At 35.4% G+C, this 23,153-nt stretch overlaps 2 protein-coding genes and 1 pseudogene across 3 annotated transcripts; all 3 read left to right on the forward strand.

The window, feature by feature from the left end:
* The first annotated feature begins 4,845 nt into the window (after positions 1-4,845).
* LOC120210298 lies at positions 4,846-12,231 on the forward strand (annotated as a pseudogene).
* Positions 12,232-13,677: 1,446 nt separating this feature from the next.
* Positions 13,678-15,880, forward strand: LOC120210299. Its single transcript, XM_039209058.1, has 4 exons — positions 13,678-14,319; positions 14,403-14,904; positions 14,972-15,053; positions 15,577-15,880. Exons 1-4 carry the CDS (start codon positions 13,830-13,832, stop codon positions 15,793-15,795), a joined length of 1,293 nt encoding a protein of 430 aa, XP_039064989.1. The 5' UTR covers positions 13,678-13,829; the 3' UTR covers positions 15,796-15,880.
* Positions 15,881-18,530: 2,650 nt separating this feature from the next.
* On the forward strand, positions 18,531-21,758 carry LOC120210301 (proteasome subunit alpha type-5-like). 2 transcript variants are annotated; one of them, XM_039209060.1, is made up of 10 exons: positions 18,531-18,619; positions 18,712-18,758; positions 18,844-18,925; positions 19,083-19,163; positions 19,697-19,810; positions 19,891-19,992; positions 20,211-20,269; positions 20,986-21,088; positions 21,295-21,360; positions 21,464-21,758. In XM_039209060.1, the coding sequence occupies exons 2-10, from the start codon at positions 18,745-18,747 to the stop codon at positions 21,554-21,556; spliced, it is 714 nt and encodes a 237-aa protein (XP_039064991.1). In that variant the 5' UTR covers positions 18,531-18,619; positions 18,712-18,744; the 3' UTR covers positions 21,557-21,758. The 2 variants fall into 2 exon arrangements, with proteins under 2 accessions (XP_039064991.1, XP_039064990.1); XM_039209059.1 differs by having other exon boundaries at positions 18,544-18,623.
* Positions 21,759-23,153: the final 1,395 nt, after the last annotated feature.

Below are 23,153 nucleotides of genomic sequence, written 5' to 3' on the forward strand. Positions count from 1 at the left end.
ATATATAAAAGGTGTAAAATATATGTTTGTTTTTTTAGTTTAGTGTCTAACGTTTATTTCGTTTTAGTTTGATGCCTAACGTATCATTCTGTTACTCAAAATAGGTCAAACCGTGACAGACCGTTAGTTTTATCCGTTAAACGACACAAGTCACAATCTCGTAATTTTGAATTTTATTTTTTAAATATTAAATATATTATTATATTTATATAAAAATCATTATTTCTTTTAAATTACAAAAAAGCCTCAAAATTCCCAAATCCTAACACTAACCAGTCACCGCCGTCTTTTCCGGCCACGACCACCGTCGTTGACGTAGTCATCGTCATCATCCTAGCTATAAGTCAATGTAGTTGTCGTCGATTGGCCGCCGAAATCGTTTGAGATGCAATTTTCATCATAAGGTTCGCGGGGTATAAAACGTCGATTCATCATCGATCGACCGTTGATCAGTCACGATTTCATAGGGGTTTTGGTTGCCAGGGGGAGGTGAGGTCAAGTAGAGCTTTGTTGATAGCAAAAGGCGACGATCGGTGTGAGTTTAGGGGTTAAAATGAAGATTTTCAAAGTTTTGGGTTATTTTGAAATTTATGTAATTTCTTTCTTAAAAACTATATAATTTTTTTTTAATTTTATATATTTTAAATTTATCGGATTGTGACACGTGTCACTTAGATAAAACTAACGGAATGTCACTGTTTGGCCCATTTTGAGTAACAGAATGAAACATTAGGCATCAAACTATAACAAAATAAACGTTAGGCACAAAATTAAAAAAACGGGCATAGATTGTGCACCTTTTGTATATTTAAGCCTTAATAACCTTGAATAAAAATTAACATATTTAATTATATGATAAAACTAGTATACAAATATAAAAATTAAAACGTGTCTCCTTTGATAATTTGAATTCCAAAAATATATTTATACTTCTATTCTCCCTTAAAGTTTTGTGAATTCAACTGTTCAATACACTTTATTAATAAAATTCTCTTTCCTCCTCCCCTCAAGTAAAAATTATTAAAAAAAGGATGCAACCAATTACTACGACTTATAAAAGAATCATATAAACTCAACCCACAACACTCAAGTCCGTACATAACCACTCATTAATCGCGTCAGCCTTATCTCTACATTTACATACGATTCTATTTCACATAGCATCTCGAATACCACGTAAAATAATATTACTCTTTTACAATCCCTTAAATATTCTCCCAATGAAGTACATAAAAACACTCTAAGCAATTTACCTCTTATATAGTCGAGTCATCTTCTGCTCCCAATCCAATACCACAGTCTACATGAACCCAAAATGCTCCTCCAAATACTATAATAATTTCTTCCAAGGAAATCTTATTTGGTTTGGACCCATTTGAACTGCAAGTTTGTCTAATGTCTTATTATACGGCCCAATCCATGAAGTCAAATTGGACCACGTGTCCGAAACATTAGATTAAATTTACGAGCTATTTGGTTTATGTTATTTGGGTTGGTTTTATCCACAGTGTCCCCAATCTGCTTATATCATAATTTAATTTTCTACGTTTTTAAGTTGTACTATTTTTTATTGATAAATTAGATTAAATTATTAATGAAACTCCAATTTTAATTTTAAATTGTATTTTATCAAATTATGTGATCCTGAATTTGTTGGGGTTTGTTACACCAAACAAATTAATTAGTAATTCCGTGACGCATGGCATGTTCACCCAGGTATACATTTACCTACAAAATATCTATTATATAATTAATTAGTTAAATTCATCGAACGAGTTCAAGTGTTTGAAGGGATTATTGTTCTTTCTAGAAATCTCAAAGTTGAACGACTTGCGTCTGTAGAATATAGATACATTGTTAATCGATTAAGAAAATTTTAAATATATATTATTTTGTAATTAACCTCTTGATCTATCCTTGAAATTGTTATAAAAACAATAAATATACATAAAAAGACTAAGAAAAATCAAAAGTTAATTTTGTTATTAAAAAATCAATATATGTATATATTTAATATTAATTTCAGGGTTAAAAATCAATTATTATCTCTATACTAACGGCTTATTATTATTATTATTATCTTTATTATAATAGTAATATGATGAAGGAAAGTGATTGTCTAAGATCGAATTTAAAACTCAGTATCATTCACGACTAGAATAATATAATTAGATAAATTAAAATTTTGTATAACACGCTACCTATTTAATCAAAACTCATGTATAATTTAAATATTTAGCCCTTACTGTTATTAAAGAAAGATAATGGGTAAACTATACATTTAATACCTAAACTATTAATTTTATTTTATTTTAATATCTAAACTTTCATTCGTTTCATAATAATATCTAATATTTACCTTTTGTTTCGTTTTGATACGTCCCGTTCAAAACTTAATGGGATTGTTATAACATGACACTTTTTTTAATAGGAAATTATATAATTCATCACTCAACTATCTTCTCACTTATATTTTAGTTACTGAAGTTTATTTTTTTTTTAATTTAATTACTTAACTTTAAAATTACTCCTAATTTAATCACTCTAACTTTCAAATTTATTTTTCTATTTTAATTTTATACTAATAAAATAATAATAAAAATATCATGTCATAATAATTATTAATAAAATAAATTAGAGTTATTAAAACATGATCAATTTGAAAGTTGAGTAGGTAAATTAAAATTGTTTAAACTTTAGTAATCAAAATAGGAGTGAGAAGATAATTAAGTGATGAATGATATAATTTATTTATAAAAAATATCACGTGCAGTAGTTCCGTTAAATTTTTAACGACGGATATTAAAATGAAATAAAAAATAAATATTAAGTATGATTTTGAAACAAATTAAAATTTAGGTACTAAAAGATACGGATAGATTAGATATGGAATATGCAGTTTACCCAAATATCTTTGAATTCCGATAGCAATATGAAATTTGAATGCTTTTTTTTCCCTTCTAAATTATTTAGAATTTTTTACCCTTAAATCTGAATATACTAAATATTTAAATATGTTTAATCTCATATCATATTATATATTAAATCGATAATGATATCAACCGAGTTGAATCATGTAATCTTCATATATTTGAAATACAATGCCACTACTTTTAGAGGTAGTGATTCAATCTCTATACTCTTTGGATTCAATACTTGAAGTCAAATTAATAAAGCCATCGTAAAACTCCTGGTAAATAATTAAATTCTAAATGATCAAAGATTATAGGGACTAATAGCAGAATTATTCCTACAAATTCGGGTCCTTACCGTTTATTGTTGAGAGTGTATGGGCGTCCAAACGCGGTTTCGTCTTCGTTGGCGAGAGACAACTAATTTATTGACCGTTCCGTTTCTGTTGCAAAGTTGTCTTAAAAAATAGTAAGTCTAAACTTCGCATATAAGTACAGTCTTTGTCTCTATCTGAAGGCCAATTTTGTGCCTTCGCAATAAAAAATAAAACAATTTTTTTTTGAAACGAGAATAAAACAACTTCCACTCCCTTAACTTGATGATGTCTTTTTCCAATTTAGATTCAAAAATTTGTGCGCATTAATCTTGAAATAGATATATTTTTTAATCATTTTAATGATGTGGAGATTTAATATTATAGCATGAGACATAATTTTAGGATAACATATCATTAAAATGACAAGAAATTCAAGTAGATAAAAAGTTAAGGGACAAAATTGAAAAGAAATGTTAAATTCAGAGACCAAAAGTTGATTTATCCCAAAATAACTGCTCGGAAATTCAGTTTTGTTCTTATACAATAAAGTCTACCGTTCTAATAATGTTCCCACGTTAAATGAGTGTGACGCGTTTTCCGCCAAAGGATAATGATGCCAAAACAATATGCATCAGCAGCATTGTAAACAAACAAATTCAAAAAAGAAAAAAAAGGGGGAAAATTTGAGTCAAATTTGTAGATTGTGAGATTACATTTAAATATCCCCAGATTTTTTCCATTTAAATTTGTTAAATATTTTATAGAAATGGGGTTCTTCTTTTTTTATATTTATAAGCAGCTGCTGATGATCAAGAACAAGAACACGGATTTTATCGATTTATTGGTTTCTTCATATTGAATTCGATTCTGGGTTTTGCGAGCTTCCCCCCCCCCCCCCGCTCTCTTTCATTTGGCTTTTGACCAACTTTCTTCCTTTCTTTTGCTTTTAAATATAACGGTTTGTTTGCGTTTGCGTTTTTGCGTTCGTGGCGAGAATCTGTTGGCTGGTTGCTTCATTCTTTAATAGATTGACCATTGATTGTTGACGTTTAAGATTGACAGACTGAGGTACGGTGGGCATGAATTTTGATCTTGATAAACCTGAATCACATTTGTTGTTTTTTATGTGAAACTGGAAGGAGATTATTGATTTGTTGATTTAGTTATCATTGGCTGGAAATTAGAATTGATATTCATGTTGCTGATATTTAGGTGAACAAATGAGATTTGTTTAAAATTTAGGCGTGGGAGTGATAGATGACAGATGTTTATGAGTTGGTTCTTGAGAAAAAGGGTGTTCGATGTTATTTGTAGTGACTGAGAATCAATTCTTTATGTCCTTTGTAAAGTAGGTTTACTTTATTGCAATCTGAAATTAGGCATTGATTTGGATCAGTCATTTGGACTAAGATAGAGAAGTGTGGGGGTTAGTTTGATAGGTGGATTTGAGGATAATATAATCTGTTATATGTTTGTTGAATTGTCGAAATCCGATTGTTGCCGTTGCTAAAAGTGAGTTCTCCTTTGAGGTGAATTGGGGTGATAAATAGTTCATTGTTTTTTACTATTACGAATGTGGATAGCATGATGAGTAGGTGCAGTAGGATCATTCAGGGATGGATGCTTCTAACAAGACAATTTCTGAGATAGTTGGTTTAGTAAGGTCGTGGATCCCTTGGCCATCGGACCCTGATCATGTCTCAAGGGATTTTTGGATGGCTAATCATAGCTGCAGGATGTGCTATGAATGCAAAACCATGTTCACATTATTTAACCGTAGACACCATTGTCGACTTTGTGGCAGAGTTTTCTGCGCCAAATGTACGGCAAACTCGGTTCCTGTGCCACCCAATGATTCTAGGATTCCGCAAGAAGAGTGGGACATGATTCGAGTTTGTAACTTTTGTTTCCAGCAGTGGGAGGAAGGCACAACTGCTATTGATGATGGAGTGCAACTGCCGAATCAGGAACTTAGTACTTCACCATTGACAAGTTTTTTAAGCACTATATCCAATGGAACCACTCACAGTAATTTTACTCTTGGTTCACTATCACCACATCCAGTTGGAGCATATCAACAATTTCGACCAAGGTCTATTCTTATCCCTCATCCACTGTCTGTAATGAATAAAAGAACAGATAGGCCTGAAGATATTGCACCAAAGAAGAGGAATGATATGACAATGGATGAAGACTATCCATCCAATAGGCTTTATTGGACCCCCTTATCAAGCCAATTTGAGTTTTCATTCCACAGGTAAGATCAGAAAATCATACGGGCTTATTTTCCTAAATTTTTCTAGTTTTGTCTATCAGTCAAGCATTTTTTATCAGTGCTATCTATCGAATATGTTTTAGTAAGAACCAGTAGCCATTAAAACATAGTGGAAGGGTTGGAGACAAAAGTAGGTCTTAATTTTTTATTCCTATTACTCACTTGTTGCTTTGCTCGTCTTGTGGCATCAGGAGCGATGATGAGGATGATGTGTTCAGTACCTGCAGCTTCTATATGTCTGATTCTGAAACAAAGCTTTTCTCTCAAGAAAGCTGCTGTCATACTCCTTTCGAATTTGAGGATATGAGCAGTGATGATGGGTTGCATAAATTTCATCCCAATAAAGAAAATCCCGACTTCAAAAGTTTAAGATGTTCTTCTATACCCTACATTTTCCCTTCACCAGGTTTGGAAGGACTACCACCGCTTCCAAAGAAAGTTGAGCGTGAAGTTGATGATGAATGCAAAGCACCATCTCCTTTACAACCTGCCGATCCTATAGATTTTGAAGACAATAAACTTCTCTGGCTCCCTCCTGAACCCGAAGATGAAGAAGATGAAAAGGAAGCTGCTTTGTTGGAGGATGACGATGAAGATTTTGATGTTACAGGAGAGTTGGGATATCTGCGCACGAGCAGCTTTGGAAGCGGGAAGTCTCGATTTAAGGATAAGTCAAAGAAGGAGCAAAAGAAAGCACTGAAGAATATAGTTGATGGACATTTTAGGGCTTTGGTATCTAAGCTTTTACAGGTCGAGAACCTTCCTGTGGGCGATGAAAATGATAAAAAAAGCTGGTTGGAGGTCATCACTGCTCTTTCATGGGAGGCTGCTACACTTTTAAAGCCAGACAAAAGCACAGGGGGAGGGATGGATCCTGGTGGATATGTTAAAGTGAAATGCATAGCTTCTGGACATCGGTGTGAGAGGTAATTGATACACAAGATGATAATTGTTTCTATACAACTAATTATGGCATTTTGCTCTTTGAAATGCAAGTTTTCATGATAGTACATTGTTGATATTAGATTATCAGGTGCACCGTTTTTATCTCTTTCATTAGCTGCATGATACCAACATACCAATTCAATCATACTGCTGCATTAGTTGTTAACATTTTCTTTCTCTTTCTGATTTTTCTATGGCTTATAGTATGATTGTCAAAGGAGTTGTTTGCAAGAAAAATGTTGCTCATCGACGCATGGCTTCAGAAAGAGAGAAACCTCGGTTGTTGATCCTTGGCGGAGCTCTTGAATACCAGCGAGTCTCTAACCTACTTTCAAGTTTCGATACTTTGTTGCAGCAGGTATTTCATGTTTTTGTGTGCTTTAGGATTATTGCCTTTTGTTTCATTGAGCTTACAAGCTTCCCCCCACCCAATCTTTTTTATCTTTCTTTAACCAGGAAATGGACTATTTGAAGATGGCAGTAGCAAAGATACTTGCACATCAACCCAACATCATTCTGGTAGAGAAATCAGTTTCCCGATTTGTCCAGGACAATCTTCTTGAAAATAATATATCGCTTGTTCTCAATATCAAGAGGACATCATTAGAACGCATTGCTCGCTGCACAGGCACTGAAATAGTCCCTTCAATTGATCATCTCTCTTCTCAGAAAATGGGTCACTGTGAAAAGTTTCATGTTGAGAGGTTGGTGGAAGATCTTGGTTCTGCTGGACAAGGAGGGAAGAAATTGACCAAGACTTTAATGTATTTTGAAGGCTGCCCAAAGCCATTGGGTTGCACTGTAAGTTATCGAAACTAACAAAAAACAATAGTAAATAGAAAATAAGAGTAGATGTAATTTGTAGTAATGGGTCATTTAATTAGTCTAAATCTTGTGCTTGCACATATGTATTTGCTTCAGATATTACTTAGGGGGGCAAATGGAGATGAATTGAAGAAAGTCAAGCATGTGGTCCAATACGGAATTTTTGCAGCTTATCATTTGGCCCTGGAGACATCGTTTCTTGCGGATGAAGGAGCATCTCTGCCAGGATTGCCTTTGGAAAATCTGATTGATGTGGCACTTCTTGATAAACCATCAGGTGTCACGAGGTCCATATCAATCTTTCCTGATTTTAATATTCCTTCGGATAAAAGGTCCCAGGAACAGAAAATAGTCAACGCTGTTCCCGCTTTAACTAATGGTACAAGATCATTGTCTTCAAGTCCAACCCCTTTAGAATTCCCTTCCCTTTCACCATCTACTTCTGACATAGTTATTTCAGACGCCTTTTCCAATAAAACTTATATGGATTCCAATGTATATTCAATGATGGAAGCTTTTGCAGAGGAAAGGGAGTTGGCTTTCTTGAATAATGGTCTCAATTTTAGTAGTCGTGCAGGAATAAATTCTTTAGGACAATTTTCTATGGTACATGTTGACGTAGATAATCATAGAACAGAAGTTGAAATTCAGCCGGGTGGTTCAGAGTTATCATCTGAGCAACAAGATGCTAACAACCTTAATTACCGTTCCGAGGAGTCAAAACCATTGAAAGAAGAATTTCCTCCATCACCCAAAGACAACCAGAGCATTTTGGTTTCTTTATCATCTCGATGCGTGTGGAAAGGGAGTGTCTGTGAAAGATCCCATCTCTTTCGAATAAAGTACTATGGCAGCTTTGATAAACCTTTGGGTCGGTTTCTACGGGATGATTTATTGGATCAGGTAAATATTTTTTCCTTTGCATTTATATACTGCATTGTACAAACCCCAGTTGTTCTTTTGAAACTATGGAGCGCATTAATTTTTCAGTGTTACCGATGCCATTCATGTGATATGCCTTCGGAAGCACACATTCACTGTTATAGTCATCAACAAGGAACCCTCACCATATCTGTTAAGAAGCTCTCCGAAATTTTATCCTGTGAAAGAGTGGGCAAGATCTGGATGTGGCACAGATGCATGCGATGTCCCAGAGCCAATGGCTTACCTCAGACAACCCAGAGAATAGTGATGTCTGATGCTGCCTGGGGTTTATCTTTTGGGAAGTTTTTGGAGCTCAGTTTTTCAAATCATGCAGCTGCAAGCCAAGTTGCAAGCTGTGGTCATTCTTTACATAGAGATTGTCTTCGTTTCTACGGGTCCGTTTCCTTTGATCTTTATATCTATTAACCAAATATCATATATATACAAATAGTTGCCTCATCCAGAATGTGCTAAAAGACAGCTTTTGTGCAGGTTCTTGACCTATTATTTTAATTCACCACATTGTGTAATTAATCATTGCTACATAGTTGTTTGATTTATATCAGCCTTTTTGTCCGTAAACTCTTCTGTCGATATATCAGTCATAGAAAATCTATTGGTTCTCTACGAAATTTTGTGAATCTTCAAACGAGCCGACTATTCATTGTCTAAAAATATCTGTAGATTTGGGAGAATGGTGGCTTGCTTTCAATATGCTACAATTGACGTCCATTCTGTCTACCTTCCACCCTCGAAAGTTAGTTTTGACTTTGAGAATCAGGAGTGGATACAGAAAGAGGTAGATAAGGTGCGTGGATAATAGTTTTGGTTTTTTGAAGAGCCGATATAGAGATCTTTCTGCATTTAGTTAACATATTTTTATTTTATTATCGTAAACAGGTGGCTGATCGGGCAGAGCATATGTTTTCTCAAGTACACAATTCCCTAATTAAAATTACAGATAAATTAATTGCGGCTGGGGCACCTCATAGTATCATGAAAACACCTGAACTGAGACATCAAATTGCTGAGCTTGAAGGAATGTTACGAAAGGAGAAAATGGAGTTTCAGGTGAGACTTACTTCATATGTTTTAGTTTTTGCTTTGTTGATTATGTTGACAATAAAAATGAACGACTATGAGTGCATTCCAGCAATGATATTATCTGTTAGAAATTCTATCTCTCTGTTTTGTGAATTCGTCATGTTGAGATATTTGGCAAATTGTTTTGAAAAGTTCGAATATGTGGAGGTCTATTGTGATTACCCTTTGCATTTATCAATACAATTCTGGTAAAGAATAGAACTTTGGCAAATGTCAAATATATTCATTGCTGTTTTTAGTGTCTGGTTTCTTATTGTTCTTGGATTTGGTTCAGGAATCGTTGCAAAAGGCTTTGAAAAGGGAAGTGAAAAAAGGGGAACCTGCTATCGACATTCTTGAAATTAACGGTTGCGGCGACAATTACTTTTCCAATCTTATATGTGGGACCATCGCCTGGTTTTTGCAACCAATTTAGAAAATTACAACCTCCAGGACATCGATATGCTGGAGCTTGGAAAAGGCAGTGAAGGCTGTGACTTTGCTCTTTCGGATGCGAAGCTTGATAGGGGCTCTGACCAAGGAGAATTAAATGGCAGCACTAATCACTCAGACTTTATACATCAAGAACCAAATACGAGTGGAACTTCAAATCCTGTATCGGTAGACCATGGTATTCTTGCTGATAGCCAGAGCATGTATGAACAACTGGAATGTGCGAAACCTCTGGCAAATGTTCGCCGGGCCTTGTCTGAAGGTCAGTTTCCTGTCATAGAAAATTTGTCAGATACCCTCGAAGCTGCTTGGACCGGCGAAATTCAGCGAGCAGTTGCACTACCCAAGAATAGTTTGAGTTCTCTTTCTGATTCTGCTGCTTTAGATATTACTTTTGCGGATGTAGTAACTAAGGGTATAGATTTGGAAGTCCACTCTGAAGACAAGATTGAGCCGATGGTTTTTCATTCTCTTTCTCCTGTATTGTCTACTAGAAGCTCTGAAAATATGGAAGACACTGTAAGCTGGTTAAAAATGCCTTTCTTAAGCTTCTACCGTTCCTTGAACAATAACCTTTTAGGAAACGCTTCAAAGATCGATACATTTACTGAATATGATCCAATCTATGTTTCTTCATTTAGAGAGTTGGAAGTGCAAGACGGGGCTAGACTGCTTTTGCCAGTGGGCTTTAACGACACTGTTATTCCAGTTTACGACGATGAGCCCACAAGTATGATATCATACGCTCTAGCATCACCTGAATATCATTTTGAAGTAAGTCATGATGAGGATAGGCCTAAAGAAAATGGGGATTTAACAGCCTCAGTATCGTTTCCTGATTCGATAATTCAATGGTCATGTTCGGTTGATGAGCTGACCTTTGATCTTCATAAAAGTCTTGGTTCAACAGATAACATTACTGGATCTCGCAGCTTGAATATGGATCCACTCTCCTCGACAAAGTCTTTGCATGTAAAGGTGTCTTTCGGAGATGATGGATCGCCCGATAAGGTGAAATTTACTGTTACATGCTATTATGCAAAGAGATTCGAAGCATTGAGGAAAATGTGTTGCCCATCAGAGCTAGATTTTACAAGGTCTTTGAGTCGTTGTAAGAAGTGGAAAGCTCAGGGTGGCAAGAGCAAAGTTTTCTTTGCAAAAACCTCAGATGATCGATTTATTGTTAAACAAGTCACAAAGACAGAGTTGGAATCATTTATAAAAGTCGCACCTGAATATTTCAAGTACTTGTCTGAATCAATTAGTTCTCGAAGTCCAACGTGCCTGGCAAAGATTCTTGGCGTTTATCAGGTGCTGGTTACTATGACTTCAGATGCTCTAAAGCTACATTCGATAATCGTTAATCTATTTCTGTCAATTAGTTGGAATAACCCTGATATAATCTAGCTTTTAAGTTTAAATTTATCCTGGTTGTTTGATGATGATTGCGGATACTTTTCAACCGAACCTTTGCTTTTATTGCACATATTTTCTGTGATCACTTATTTATTTTTCTTATTGTTGATTTCTGTTGGAAGGTTTCTGTAAAGCATCTTAAAGGCGGGAAAGAGGCAAAGATGGATGTTCTGGTTATGGAGAATATTCTGTTCGGAAGAAATGTCACTCGACAATATGATCTCAAGGGATCTAGATCTCGTTATGTTCCCCAATCCAGCGGAAGCAACAAGGTTCTGCTAGATCAGAACTTGATTGAATCAATGCGGACTTCCCCGATTTTCGTGAGTAATAAAGCGAAGCGGTTGCTGGAAAGAGCAATCTGGAATGACACTGCTTTTCTTGCAGTAAGTTTTAGATCTTTGCTTTCATGCTCGGGCCTGGAGATCCATCTGCATGATCATGCGTTTCTAGTTTAGATTACCCAAAAGTGCACGACATCCCGTTTTTCTTATTTCTTTATCTTTTCAACTTTGCAGGCAAGCGACGTGATGGATTACTCGTTACTGGTCGGAGTGGATGAAGAGAAGCATGAGTTAGTTGTCGGAATCATTGATTACATGAGACAATATACCTGGGACAAGCATCTTGAAAATTGGGTGAAGGCTTCCGGCATCCTCGGTGGACCGAAGAATGCATCACCGACTGTAATTTCGCCAAAACAATACAAGAAAAGGTTCCGGAAAGCAATGGCTACGTACTTCCTAATGATCCCGGATCAGTGGTCTTCTCCTTCCACATCAGGCAAATCTCAGTCAGATACGGGTGAAGAGAACGGACACCAAGGGACCTTTGCCAAGTGATTTCGCGAACGAAATCTCGAAATTTATCACTCCCATTCTGGTTTGCATTGTTCATATGATTGGTTTCCATTTTTCAACTAGGAATTTCTGTCAAAAGTCAAATATTTAGTGACCTTTGCATGAAATTTTTGTACAAGAAAAAAAAATTTCTTATTGTATTTAGCATATAAAAATTTGCATTTGATATTATGTAAAAACAAAGGTGATTGACTACAATAGAAAGAGATTTTTCATGAAAACTGTGGAATCTGGTAATAGCTAAGTTTGCATCAGTCTTGAAGATTAATATGGGGAAAAAATCGTGGACTAAATTGAAAAAAAATTAACAAATATAAATATTAAAGTTATTTTTATCCCTTCAATATTTATTGTTACAATTGAACCTAGAATCTCAATCCAAATGAAGAGAATTAAAAGGCACCATATGCTGGCTGCATCTTGGAATCTGATTGTCTTGTTAACCAGCAACAACTTCGGTGTTTCAATACAACTTTAATTATTTGGATTATGTCTTTATATCCCCTTTGTATAGGAACAGAAAAACAAAAGTCTAATGAACCAATTAAGGGTGTGCATGCATCGTCAATTATTAAGAAAGTTCGACCGAGGACTTTAGGCCCAAAAATGATTCTGTTTTACTCACATTAAAGGATAATTTCACTAGATTCGTCGATGCCCCAAGATGACTACGACAATTACTACGAAGTTCGCTTAAACTAATTTCTTACATCAACATTTTCTTAATATTTTTACAAATGCAATAAATCCCTAAAAAGCTATACATAGAGAGAGAGACATTAATAAACAAAAGTACTGAACACTGTAATGCTTATAGTTCTGTATTAAGTTATACAGCATATGTCAAACTGGAAATGTTTCATAATGTTAGCTTTGAACTTTTGAAAGATCTATGCTTTATTAGCTGTAAGGATTTATTTGCACTAAAAAGAAATTGTTCCAACCCCCAACCATCCATCCACACTTCAAACAATCAATTATTCTTTTTATGGAACTTTTCCGAAAATATCAATGTAGGTATACATTTTTAAGCAATCATATGTATTCGACATGTTTTCAACTAATCGTGTTCGAATATTAATTGAACACGTACATTTTAAACTTTAACCGCTGCTTACCTGCCATGCTAACAGCATATGAGCCTATGCCCACACTCTAAAAGTGAAGATGAAATCCAATGAAGAAGCTTCTAATATGATCAAAAAAATTAATCAAAATTCAAAGATTAAAGGTTGTTTTTTAATCCTTTTTATATAATTTTGTTGTGTATTCTTTTGTAGTATTAAATTATGTTAAATTCCCAAAGTTGTTCTCCTTTTGATGAGGTACTATTTCGTCTCCTGGGTTAAATCTATGTGAATTTGTGAGGTTAGGACAATGTGTCACTGTTGTTTCTTTTTGAAAGGGTAAATGCTGCCATTTGGGGACAGATATATCAAAAGGAAAGCTTTTGTTTAATGGTTATTCACTTATCCAGCCCATGTGGGTCTTATGAAACAGTACTACATTGGTTCATAGTTCCTCTACCAGTCTAAGCTTCTCTTTTCCTTGTTTAGCTAACTCCATTCTCTTTTCAAACTCCAAACCTGCAATCGCTTTCACATGACAGTTTATATTAACTTATTGGGAAAACTAAGCTCGTCTTCAACAAAAGCATGGATCTTGCGAGTCCCAAGTACTTTCAAGCTCCACTTTGGTTCTCCAATGAGGTATTTTTGAGCTTAAAGATCCCACCTTTGTTGCATTCTTTTGTGTTTCTTGTTTTTCTTTCAGTTAACGTGTTTGTGTTTTTGTTTTCGTTTTGATTCAGGAACCGGGTATGGAGATTAATGCAACGACCATTTATGGAGAAAGTAATGATAACCCATTTTCAGACACACTTTGCAAGCTTAATCTCAAGGAGACATCTGAGTTTGTCAAATCATTCCCAATGTCTGCTTCAATGGAGAGGAGGCGAGTTGGGGTGAACTCAGTGACAGCGCAAAGGAGAGCTTTTGAAGCTCCTTCTACACCAGGTAGGCCTGTTTTCAACTTCAGCGGCGGCGGAAACAATGGCGGCGGTGGCGGCGGCTATCTTGCTAGAAAATGCTTTCCTTCAAAGTGGGATGATGCAGAAAAATGGCTAATCAGCAGTTCTTGCCATGAATCTCCAGCTCACACCATGAAGCCCGAATCATCAAAGGTAGCTAAACACTGTGATAACTTTAAGCAACAAGCTGAAGTATTTAAAGGGTCAGTTCCACAGGAGCACCATAATCAAACCAGAAACTTTAATGGAATCCCAGGCACCAATGATGTGTTTCTAAAAGGTAGAATCTTGTGATTTTGATTGTGAGTTGTTGAATACAATTAGGCTTTATGATCATATCTGTTTTTCTGCATGATTATGTAGATAAGTTCACAGATGAGGTCGAATCGATTTTTCCGAATTTCCGATGTTCAGAGCCCTCGAGGGAAGTGTTTCTGTTCTGGAACTCGGTGAGTGACACCATGAAAGATGCAGGCACTGAAGTGTTCCATGAAGTTAAACATAAAGACGCTGGGACAGAGATGACTCCGCTAGGAAGTTCCACCACTTCTAGATGTCACACGCCGTCGTCGCCTGCACGGCATAATACACCAGCTAATCGATCAGGTCCGTTGGAACCTGCCAATTCAAATAGTTCCAATAGCACAATCGACATTTCCCAGCTGCAAGAGTGTCATCTAGCTAAGTTACAACTCGGGTCGCAATATGATTCTATCACATCGAATTGGAGCTCGAGGGAGGAGGAAGAGGAAGAAGTGTCGAAGAGCCTTAGACATTTTGAAACCGGCAATGTGTGCCGAAGGAGTGTATCGGATTCACGGACTCCAACATGGGAGGAGGAGGAAAGGACTAAATGCTGCCTGAGGTAAACTATTTGTTGGCATTGTCTGTGCTACGTAGCATATAAGTATTCACCATTGCTTGGGTCACAGGTATCAGAGAGAGGAAGCAAAAATCCAAGCTTGGGTGAACCTTCAAAGTGCAAAAGCAGAAGCTCAATCAAGAAAGCTTGAGGTACTTGTTCAGTCTTTCTCAGCTTTACACCTGGTTCCTATTGTCGAACTGAATCAGATTATACCTCGAAGCGTCATCCGAACTTATTAAATCGATTTCTTCCTCGAGCCACCCGCAACTCAAAGATACCTTCTCATCTCTTGCTTTTCTTGACTAGTCCACCTCTGTTGGAGTGCATTCTCTCAGTTCAATATTCTTTTATCTGCATGCTTATCCCCTTAAAATATGCTTGAAGAAGGCCGAAAAGTCGTCGAACATCGATTTTTATATCGGAACCGTGGTGATTGTAACTTGTAATTCCATCTCCATGTGATGTTCCAGCATTAGAAAATTCATGGGAAACTGAAATGTCTACTTTAAATCTGAGTTGTTTCCTGTCTGGAAGCTTGGTTTTTAGCCATTGTTGAATAAAATAGTCTATGGACCATATTTAATAAAGGCTGCACTTGCACTTGTTCAATTATATGCCAATGATCCATTAGTGGACTATGGACTAACATTAACTTTTCTTTCCTTTTTGCAGGTGAAAATACAGAAGATGAGATCGAAGTTAGAGGAGAAATTAATGAAACGAATGGCGATTGTTCATCGAAAAGCCGAGGAATGGAGAGCTTCGGCTCGACAACAACATGCTGAGCAAATGCAAAAGCCGAACAATATGGCGATGGTCAATCACCGGAGTAACTCGAATTTTTCAGGCAACATCTCATGTGGTTGTTTACCTTGCGGTAACAGACACTGAAAACGATGGATCATCTCCGATTGCATGTAGAAAAATCACATCAGTAACAGTGTGTGAACTGTTTGACATTTGAGTTTCAGAAAATGGAATCATCTCCAGAAGTTTTTTTCCACCATTGTCGTTGTGCCTTTTTATTATTTTGTTTGTGACACACACAAGGGGAAGGATTTGGTTTTCTTTATGTTTGGTTCTGTTGGAGTAGAACAAGGAACTTGTCTGGTAATGCTTGTGGACCAATTCGTCTAACCCCCTAGCAAACCTTTGTGACCCACTGATAATTGCACTTGGTGTGGACCACAAGCCGAACAATATTGCACTACATTTTGGTTCTACTCACCGGAGACAGCCCCGAGTTACCTATTCTATATAATCAATTAATAGTTTATAATAAGGTTTCTAAAATATTATAATTTTAACATTTTATTCTACTCACCTGGTGTATCAAGTTTGATATATGCATCTTCATTTTTTTTTTGCGAAAATAAAAAATCTCATATCCCAAACAATTTCACTGTGAAAATCTATCTATCCGTAAGTCGAATCAAAATCCCAACTCTCAAAAACTAGATCCAAAATACTTCGATTTCGCTTGCAATGATGAATTAGATTAAAAGTTCAAAGACTTTGAAGAACTCATTATAGATGATAACGATTTTTTAAGGAATGACTTGGAAATAATTACGGAATAAAACGTTAGATATTTATTTTGATTAGAAAAATTTTAAATAATTAAAACAAATAAGAGTATAGTTTAGGTATTTATTTCACAAATAAACCTAATAACAATAATGATATATAAGGGTGGAAACAAGGAGGGCGTGTAGGGGCCATGCCCATGCCCTCCAAAATGATAAAAGTTATTTTAGTACCTTAGGTTTTAGAAGGTAAAAGATGGAAGAAAATAAATCTTTTAATCCAAAACAATATAAGTTAAAATAATAATAAAAATTATATTTTAAGCTTCTAAAGATGTACTAATTCAATATTAGGGTAAACTACATGTTTAGTATCCCGACTATTAATTTTGTTATGTTTTGGTCATCTAACTATTCTTTTTTTTTTCAAAATCATATCTAATATTACATTTTTGTTTTATTTTGATCATCTACCTTTAAAAATTTAGCAGAAGTGCTTATGTGGTATTTTTTCTTATTTTTTTCAATGATGGCGTGATATTATCTTATGGTGACACTTTAGCATTACCATTAATTTTTTTACGACGGATGATCAAAATGAAACCAAAACTAGACGTTAGATATGATTTTAAAAAAAGAGTTGGGTGATCAAAACATAACAGAAACAATAGTTGGGGTACTAAACATGTAGTTTACTCTTAATTTATTTCTGAATTCGCGAAGTATATATATGGTCAAAACTCAAAAGTGTACACAGTATCATTTCAGCATACACAAAATGACAAAGCATTTGATAAAAGTTTTGCAGAAGTAGTAGCTTTTGTCTCGTCGATATCTGACTTCCCATGGCCATTGTTGCAGCTAAATTACAGAACGCCTTTCCCTCTGCTTCACCCCCCCATAGATCCACTGCCACTCACACAGTAAAAAGACATGGTAAATCTCATGGAGCGCATTTTTTGCAGACCAAAAAAAGTTACAGTCCAAGTGTTCATCACCACCAAAGTGAAGAAACAAAGACAAGATGACCAAAACAACCAGACAAACAAAAGCAGTAGTTGCAGTTGCAGAAGAAACATATCTGACAATGCAAGCATCTACACATTCATTCGCTAATTGGAATGCTTATTTGTTACTGTTCCCAGGGTCATACACCAGTCTAATATATTACTAAGGAAATACGCTACCGGAAATATTATTGGTTTTTTTAACATTTTCGGTAAAACGCTACTAAAACATTATTTTTTCTACCGAAAATGTTAAATTGGGTGTTACCTAATATGTTATTTTTTCTACCAGTTTTTCTAGCGGAAATTAGGTTGCGAAATAAGCATTTCCGTTAGAAAAAAATATATTTTAGATAGGTTTTACCAAAAATATTAAAAAACCAATAATATTTTCGATAACATATTTCTTTAGTCTTATATTAGGCTGATGTACGACAGAATTATCCCTGTTCCCAAGATTCACCTTTATCTGTTTCCTTCAACAATGTAAAACTATTTTTGAAAATAGGGCAAGTCATTTTCTCAACTTTTTACTCTCAATAATCTTTCATATATTCATCAAACAAGTTCTTTTGTTTTAACTGAACTGTTTAGGTTTAACTTTGATGGTTGGGTTTGGGTTTTTTTAATAATATGATGTGATTATAAAATAATATTTATTCATAATTTTTTTAATCATTAACAAGACATAAGACACACATATAGACCCGATTGCTTAATTAATATGATAAGAATAACTCTTTTTTAACCATATAATTATTTAATAGATTCTGTATTCAAATTTTAAATAGGGTTAATAACACTGAACACCTCTAAATTATAATTTAAATTAGATATGATGATTAATCAATATATTATTTTTAAATTTGTATAAAGTATTTAATTGAAATTTGAAAAAAATTTCATTATCATATTTGAATTTGCAAAAAAAAAGTATTTGAATGGGCTATCCAATGAAGTGAAAGGCCAAAGTCTTGGGTATGTGCAGATCACATTCTAAAGCCCATTAGTTGAAGGTCGAAGCCTGCTCAATAAATCGTATATATTCATTATGAATACTTGCACGACTCGAAACGCCGCCGTTTTATATGCTGGCTTGTTTTGCAAGAAGACTAGGAGACTTAAAAAAGGCAGCAGCTTTCTCTTTCCTCTCGCTTGGTTGTTCTCGGTTGATACTCTTTCGTTAGTAAATCACCCGGCTCATTTTTATTTTTCTAGTTAATTTTCTTTCCAGAAATAAGCTAAAAATTTGTGGGTTTTCCTTTGTTCATTAGGTTTTGTTCGATCTAACAGTCAATTGATCCAAGATGTTTCTCACCAGGTACCGAATCAAAGCATATTTGTCCCTGATAAAGTTTAAATTTTCCTCTTTTTTCTTCTTATTGTTTGGCGATTGGTCTGTGAAGGACTGAGTATGACCGTGGGGTGAACACATTTTCTCCGGAGGGAAGATTGTTCCAAGTGGAATATGCTATCGAGGCCATCAAGGTAGAAGTTTCTTTAAATTTTTTCTGTTTGTTTCCTTAGAAAACCACCCAATTCCTTCGTCTCTCGAAGGAAAAATTGCTATTGGGTCTTTTTTGTTTTTAAAATTTTTGGGTTTGTCTGTAAATGTTTTTTTTATTATTATTGATTTGAATTGCAGCTGGGATCAACTGCAATTGGGATAAATACGAAAGACGGTGTAGTGCTGGCTGTCGAGAAGCGTATTACTTCGCCATTGTTGGTCTGTAACCTTTACTTGACTTAATGTTATTATGTATGCTAATTATTTCGCAATGGTTATTTGTTCAGTTAGTCTTTGCTTGTTCTTATTTCCCCCCCTCCCCCCTTTTGCTTTGCTTTGCTGTGCATTGTGTGCTAAACTGCAAATTAGCGGATGTGATTTTAAGATTTGGAGTTCCTTGGATAATGAATGAAGTGATGGTTAGCTCTTAGGGAGTCAATATATTTTAAAAGTCAAGGCTCTCGAATTGAAGATTTGGATGCAAGCAATGTTGTTTGCTAATACTTATTCCTCCCCTATCACAAATTTGTCATTGAACCGCGTAACACAAGGAAGTATGTTGGTTCCATGTAAATGTATGCTGCCAGTTGTTTACTTTGAGTCTTTTATTTAATGCTTCAACACTTGAAGCTACCCTCATCATTTTATAATGCTACCAGAAATCCGGCACTTAGCATTGTCATAGTAGATTTTGTGGAATGTAGATTATTGCAACTTTTTTCGGGCCTCATAGGTACTGGACTCTCTTTCAGGAACCCAGCAGTGTCGAGAAGATTATGGAAATTGATGATCATATAGGATGTGCCATGAGTGGGTTGATTGCTGATGCACGTACACTTGTTGAACATGCACGAGTTGAGACTCAGGTAACATAGTTGTTAGTACTTTTCCATTTGATATGAATTTATGTGTGCCTTTTATGCTGATATCTTCAAAACTCACACAGAACCACAGATTCTCGTATGGTGAGCCAATGACTGTGGAGTCCACTACACAAGCTCTCTGTGATCTGGCCCTTCGATTTGGTGAAGGAGATGAAGAATCCATGGTACTATTGCATATCCTTTCTGTGTATAGTTGTTGATACTTTGATTTCCCTTTTATGATGCTTGTTCCTCATCTTAGTAAACAATAAGTAGAAGGCCACAGTCGGTATGACTTATATACGTGTTCATTTTATTTTATTTTTGCAATCTGTTATAGAATTCTGCCTTTGGCATTACTTTTGAATTGCTTATTTACATAGAGTAATGTTTTCCCGTGCAGTCTCGACCATTTGGGGTATCTCTTCTCATTGCTGGTCATGACGAGAATGGGCCCAGCTTGTAAGTATCCAATAAGTTTACTTGTGTTGGTTTTCATGTAGAAAAATCACTTTCGGCATAAGAGAACGATGAATGAATTCCTGTTGCATTATTAACTTCTACGACCTACGTTCCTGTGAATTATGTTACTACATGATTATATCATCACTATCGTGATTTGTTAAGACTTAGTCCCTGCTCTGCTGCTACAATTACTCTCATCAAAATTTAAACAGTTCCCATGGTTTGGCGGACTGGTTTAGAAATGTAGTCATTTGCTAGTGATAATTCAGTCCAGATGTAATTATTGCATTCTTGCTTTAGACTATGAGGCTTTAAGAAGTTAAAACTGTAATAAGCTCTAATGCATCGTGTATGTGATGTGGCTACCATGCTGCAACATATATTAATGCAAGATTGGATTATTACAGATCAAACATTGTATTCACTAAATCAACTTAATAAGTCCATCATTCTCAGTTGCTTGTCGATTCAAGACTAGGGTGTGTGATTATTGATTGAGTAGCATGGTTCTTCTGGCGCAGTTATAATATAAAGGTAGTTATTGATCCCAGCAAGTTTTTAATTTGGGGGTATCCTAGTTAATATTTTCAATTAGAATAATTTCGGTTGGCCGATAAAATGAAGGATCTAGGTTCTGTTAGTAAAACCCAAATATGGTTCCCAGAGAACACATGTCAAACTTGACTTCATTTACCTCTTCCAACTTTTTGCAGGTATTATACTGATCCATCTGGCACATTTTGGCAATGCAATGCTAAAGCTATAGGTTCAGGCTCCGAAGGCGCAGACAGCTCTTTGCAAGAGCAATTCAACAAGGTTTTTTTTTTGCCTGTGTTGTTTTTCATTTTCAGGAGTTTTTAGCTTGGTATATTGATTTTGGAGTCTTAAGTCTTATGATATCCAGCTCACCGATGTCTAAATAACTAAAATTAATGTCATGTCCATTGTTTTGTCATGCTCGTATATGCACGAGTAATAATTTGGTATTTGATTTACCAAAGGATTCCTCCTCTCCCCTGCAGGACCTTACTCTTCAAGAAGCTGAAACAATTGCACTGTCCATTTTAAAGCAAGTAATGGAAGAAAAGGTAAGGTTTTAAATAAAATATTTGCGATTTTTAGATTGTGCTGTAAATATATGGTTTTATTTTGCTGACTGATATCTGTCATCGAACAACGATATTTCTGCAGGTGACACCAAACAATGTTGATATTGCTAAAGTAGCACCAACATACCATCTATACACACCTTCGGAGGTGGAAGCTGTTATTTCTCGCCTATGAGAATGCATTGTCATCGACAATCGTACCGTTTGACGACTTGGTTTCTTCGTTTATGATGCATGAGTTGGGGGAGACTCTTGTATTTGTGTTATGGGGATTCATACTTATGAAACATTAGTTTCTGGTTTGGTACTAGACTCATCTACTTAGTTGGATACTTTTAATTATAGCCGATCAGAAAAAGAACCCTTTTTTAATTGCATGATTCTGTTCTCAGGTTCTACCATCGCCTTTATTTTATTTATGATTTTAATCAAAATTGACTATAAAATAATAAATATACACACGATATAATGGTATGTATGAGATGAATAATTTATAAACACTATGATATAATGGTATGTATGAGATGAATAATATATATACACTATATTAATAGTAGAATTTAATATATTTAATTATTCTTTCGGTTAAGACTGAAATTCATAATCTACACATAATGCAAGGACTAATGAACGAATTTAACCAATAATCAAGTATAATGACATTATTCCATCAACAAAATTCCGGTCACTGGAATTATTCTTAGTTTTGCCAATCACATTCCATTAGTGTTTATCCAGAATCACATTCTTCACATGCTTGCCTGCCTTCACGTATATCATAAATTTTCTATTGGTTTTTCTTTCCCACTATTTCCACTGCATCGTTAATCATATAGGCATCCTGGAACCATCTTGAATCACATTAACGTTTGGGGTAGGTTTGGACTCCTGCACAGCCACCTTCCAGTCGGACTAACCCAAGCCGTAGCAGAAACCGTTGCATGTATGTTGACTTGAATTCTGCACGGCGGCTTTCACTTCATGTAGCTTGCTGGAATTTTGAGAATTGAGTTTAAACACCTTAGTGAGTTCGCCGGGCAAGGAACCATTCATGAACCTGTTGCCGAAACTGTTGAACGTTATGTCTCGGGCAAGGAACCGTTCATGAACAACAGCTGCAACCACAAGCAGAACACCAATAATCAATCTAATATTCATATTGTACTAATCTGATGTAAATAATGGACTTACCAACTGTGGCAGAGTGGAAAGCTGTGCTTCCATCGACCACACTCCGTTTCCAGTGATAATGGTTCTAGTTCTTCCATCTCCGACGAACATTATATTAGTCTTCTTGGGGACTTTCACGTTCTCTGTATAGACACTGGCCTTGATTATAATGACATATCTTATGCCGTTAAGCTCCGGTGCTTTGGCTACCACTTCCGACACCATTTCACAGTCTCCGTTTCATAGCCTATCATGTTCTTGATCATTGCAAGTGCATCGCTGCACATCTTTTCAACATATTTCTCACCGCCAATGAGCGCTTTATGGATTTCCTTATCGACATTTTCATGTGAGAAACCATGCCAGCAGGTTTCCTGGATGGTCATGGCAGCACTGATCAGGGTCTTAAGGACATCCGCATGGCGGCACTGATCAGGGTCTTAACAAATATAAATTTTAAGTCCTTGTCTTTTTATTTTTATAAAAATAAATAGCTATCAATAATCAAATTAAACTATTATTACTTTAATTAATTTGATTTTTCTTTATTTATTTTCCATTTTTTTGCTATATCATCATCATTTGTTTCCCCCATGAGGGAT

The sequence above is a fragment of the Hibiscus syriacus genome, unplaced genomic scaffold, assembly GCF_006381635.1.
Source record: "Hibiscus syriacus cultivar Baekdansim isolate YM2019G1 unplaced genomic scaffold, ASM638163v2 tig00109923_pilon, whole genome shotgun sequence".
Taxonomy (NCBI): Eukaryota; Viridiplantae; Streptophyta; class Magnoliopsida; order Malvales; family Malvaceae; genus Hibiscus; species Hibiscus syriacus.

Bases quoted from the DNA above. Each gene is read 5' to 3' on its own strand.
- LOC120210299 (XM_039209058.1), top strand. From the start codon at position 13,830: ATGGAGATTAATGCAACGACCATTTATGGAGAAAGTAATGATAACCCA. The intron at 14,905-14,971 runs GTAAACTATTTG...CTTGGGTCACAG, and splicing joins AGGACTAAATGCTGCCTGAG to GTATCAGAGAGAGGAAGCAA. The intron at 15,054-15,576 runs GTACTTGTTCAG...TCCTTTTTGCAG, and splicing joins CTCAATCAAGAAAGCTTGAG to GTGAAAATACAGAAGATGAG.
- LOC120210301 (XM_039209060.1), top strand. The intron at 19,811-19,890 runs GTAACATAGTTG...AAACTCACACAG, and splicing joins ATGCACGAGTTGAGACTCAG to AACCACAGATTCTCGTATGG. The intron at 21,361-21,463 runs GTAAGGTTTTAA...ATATTTCTGCAG, and splicing joins AGCAAGTAATGGAAGAAAAG to GTGACACCAAACAATGTTGA.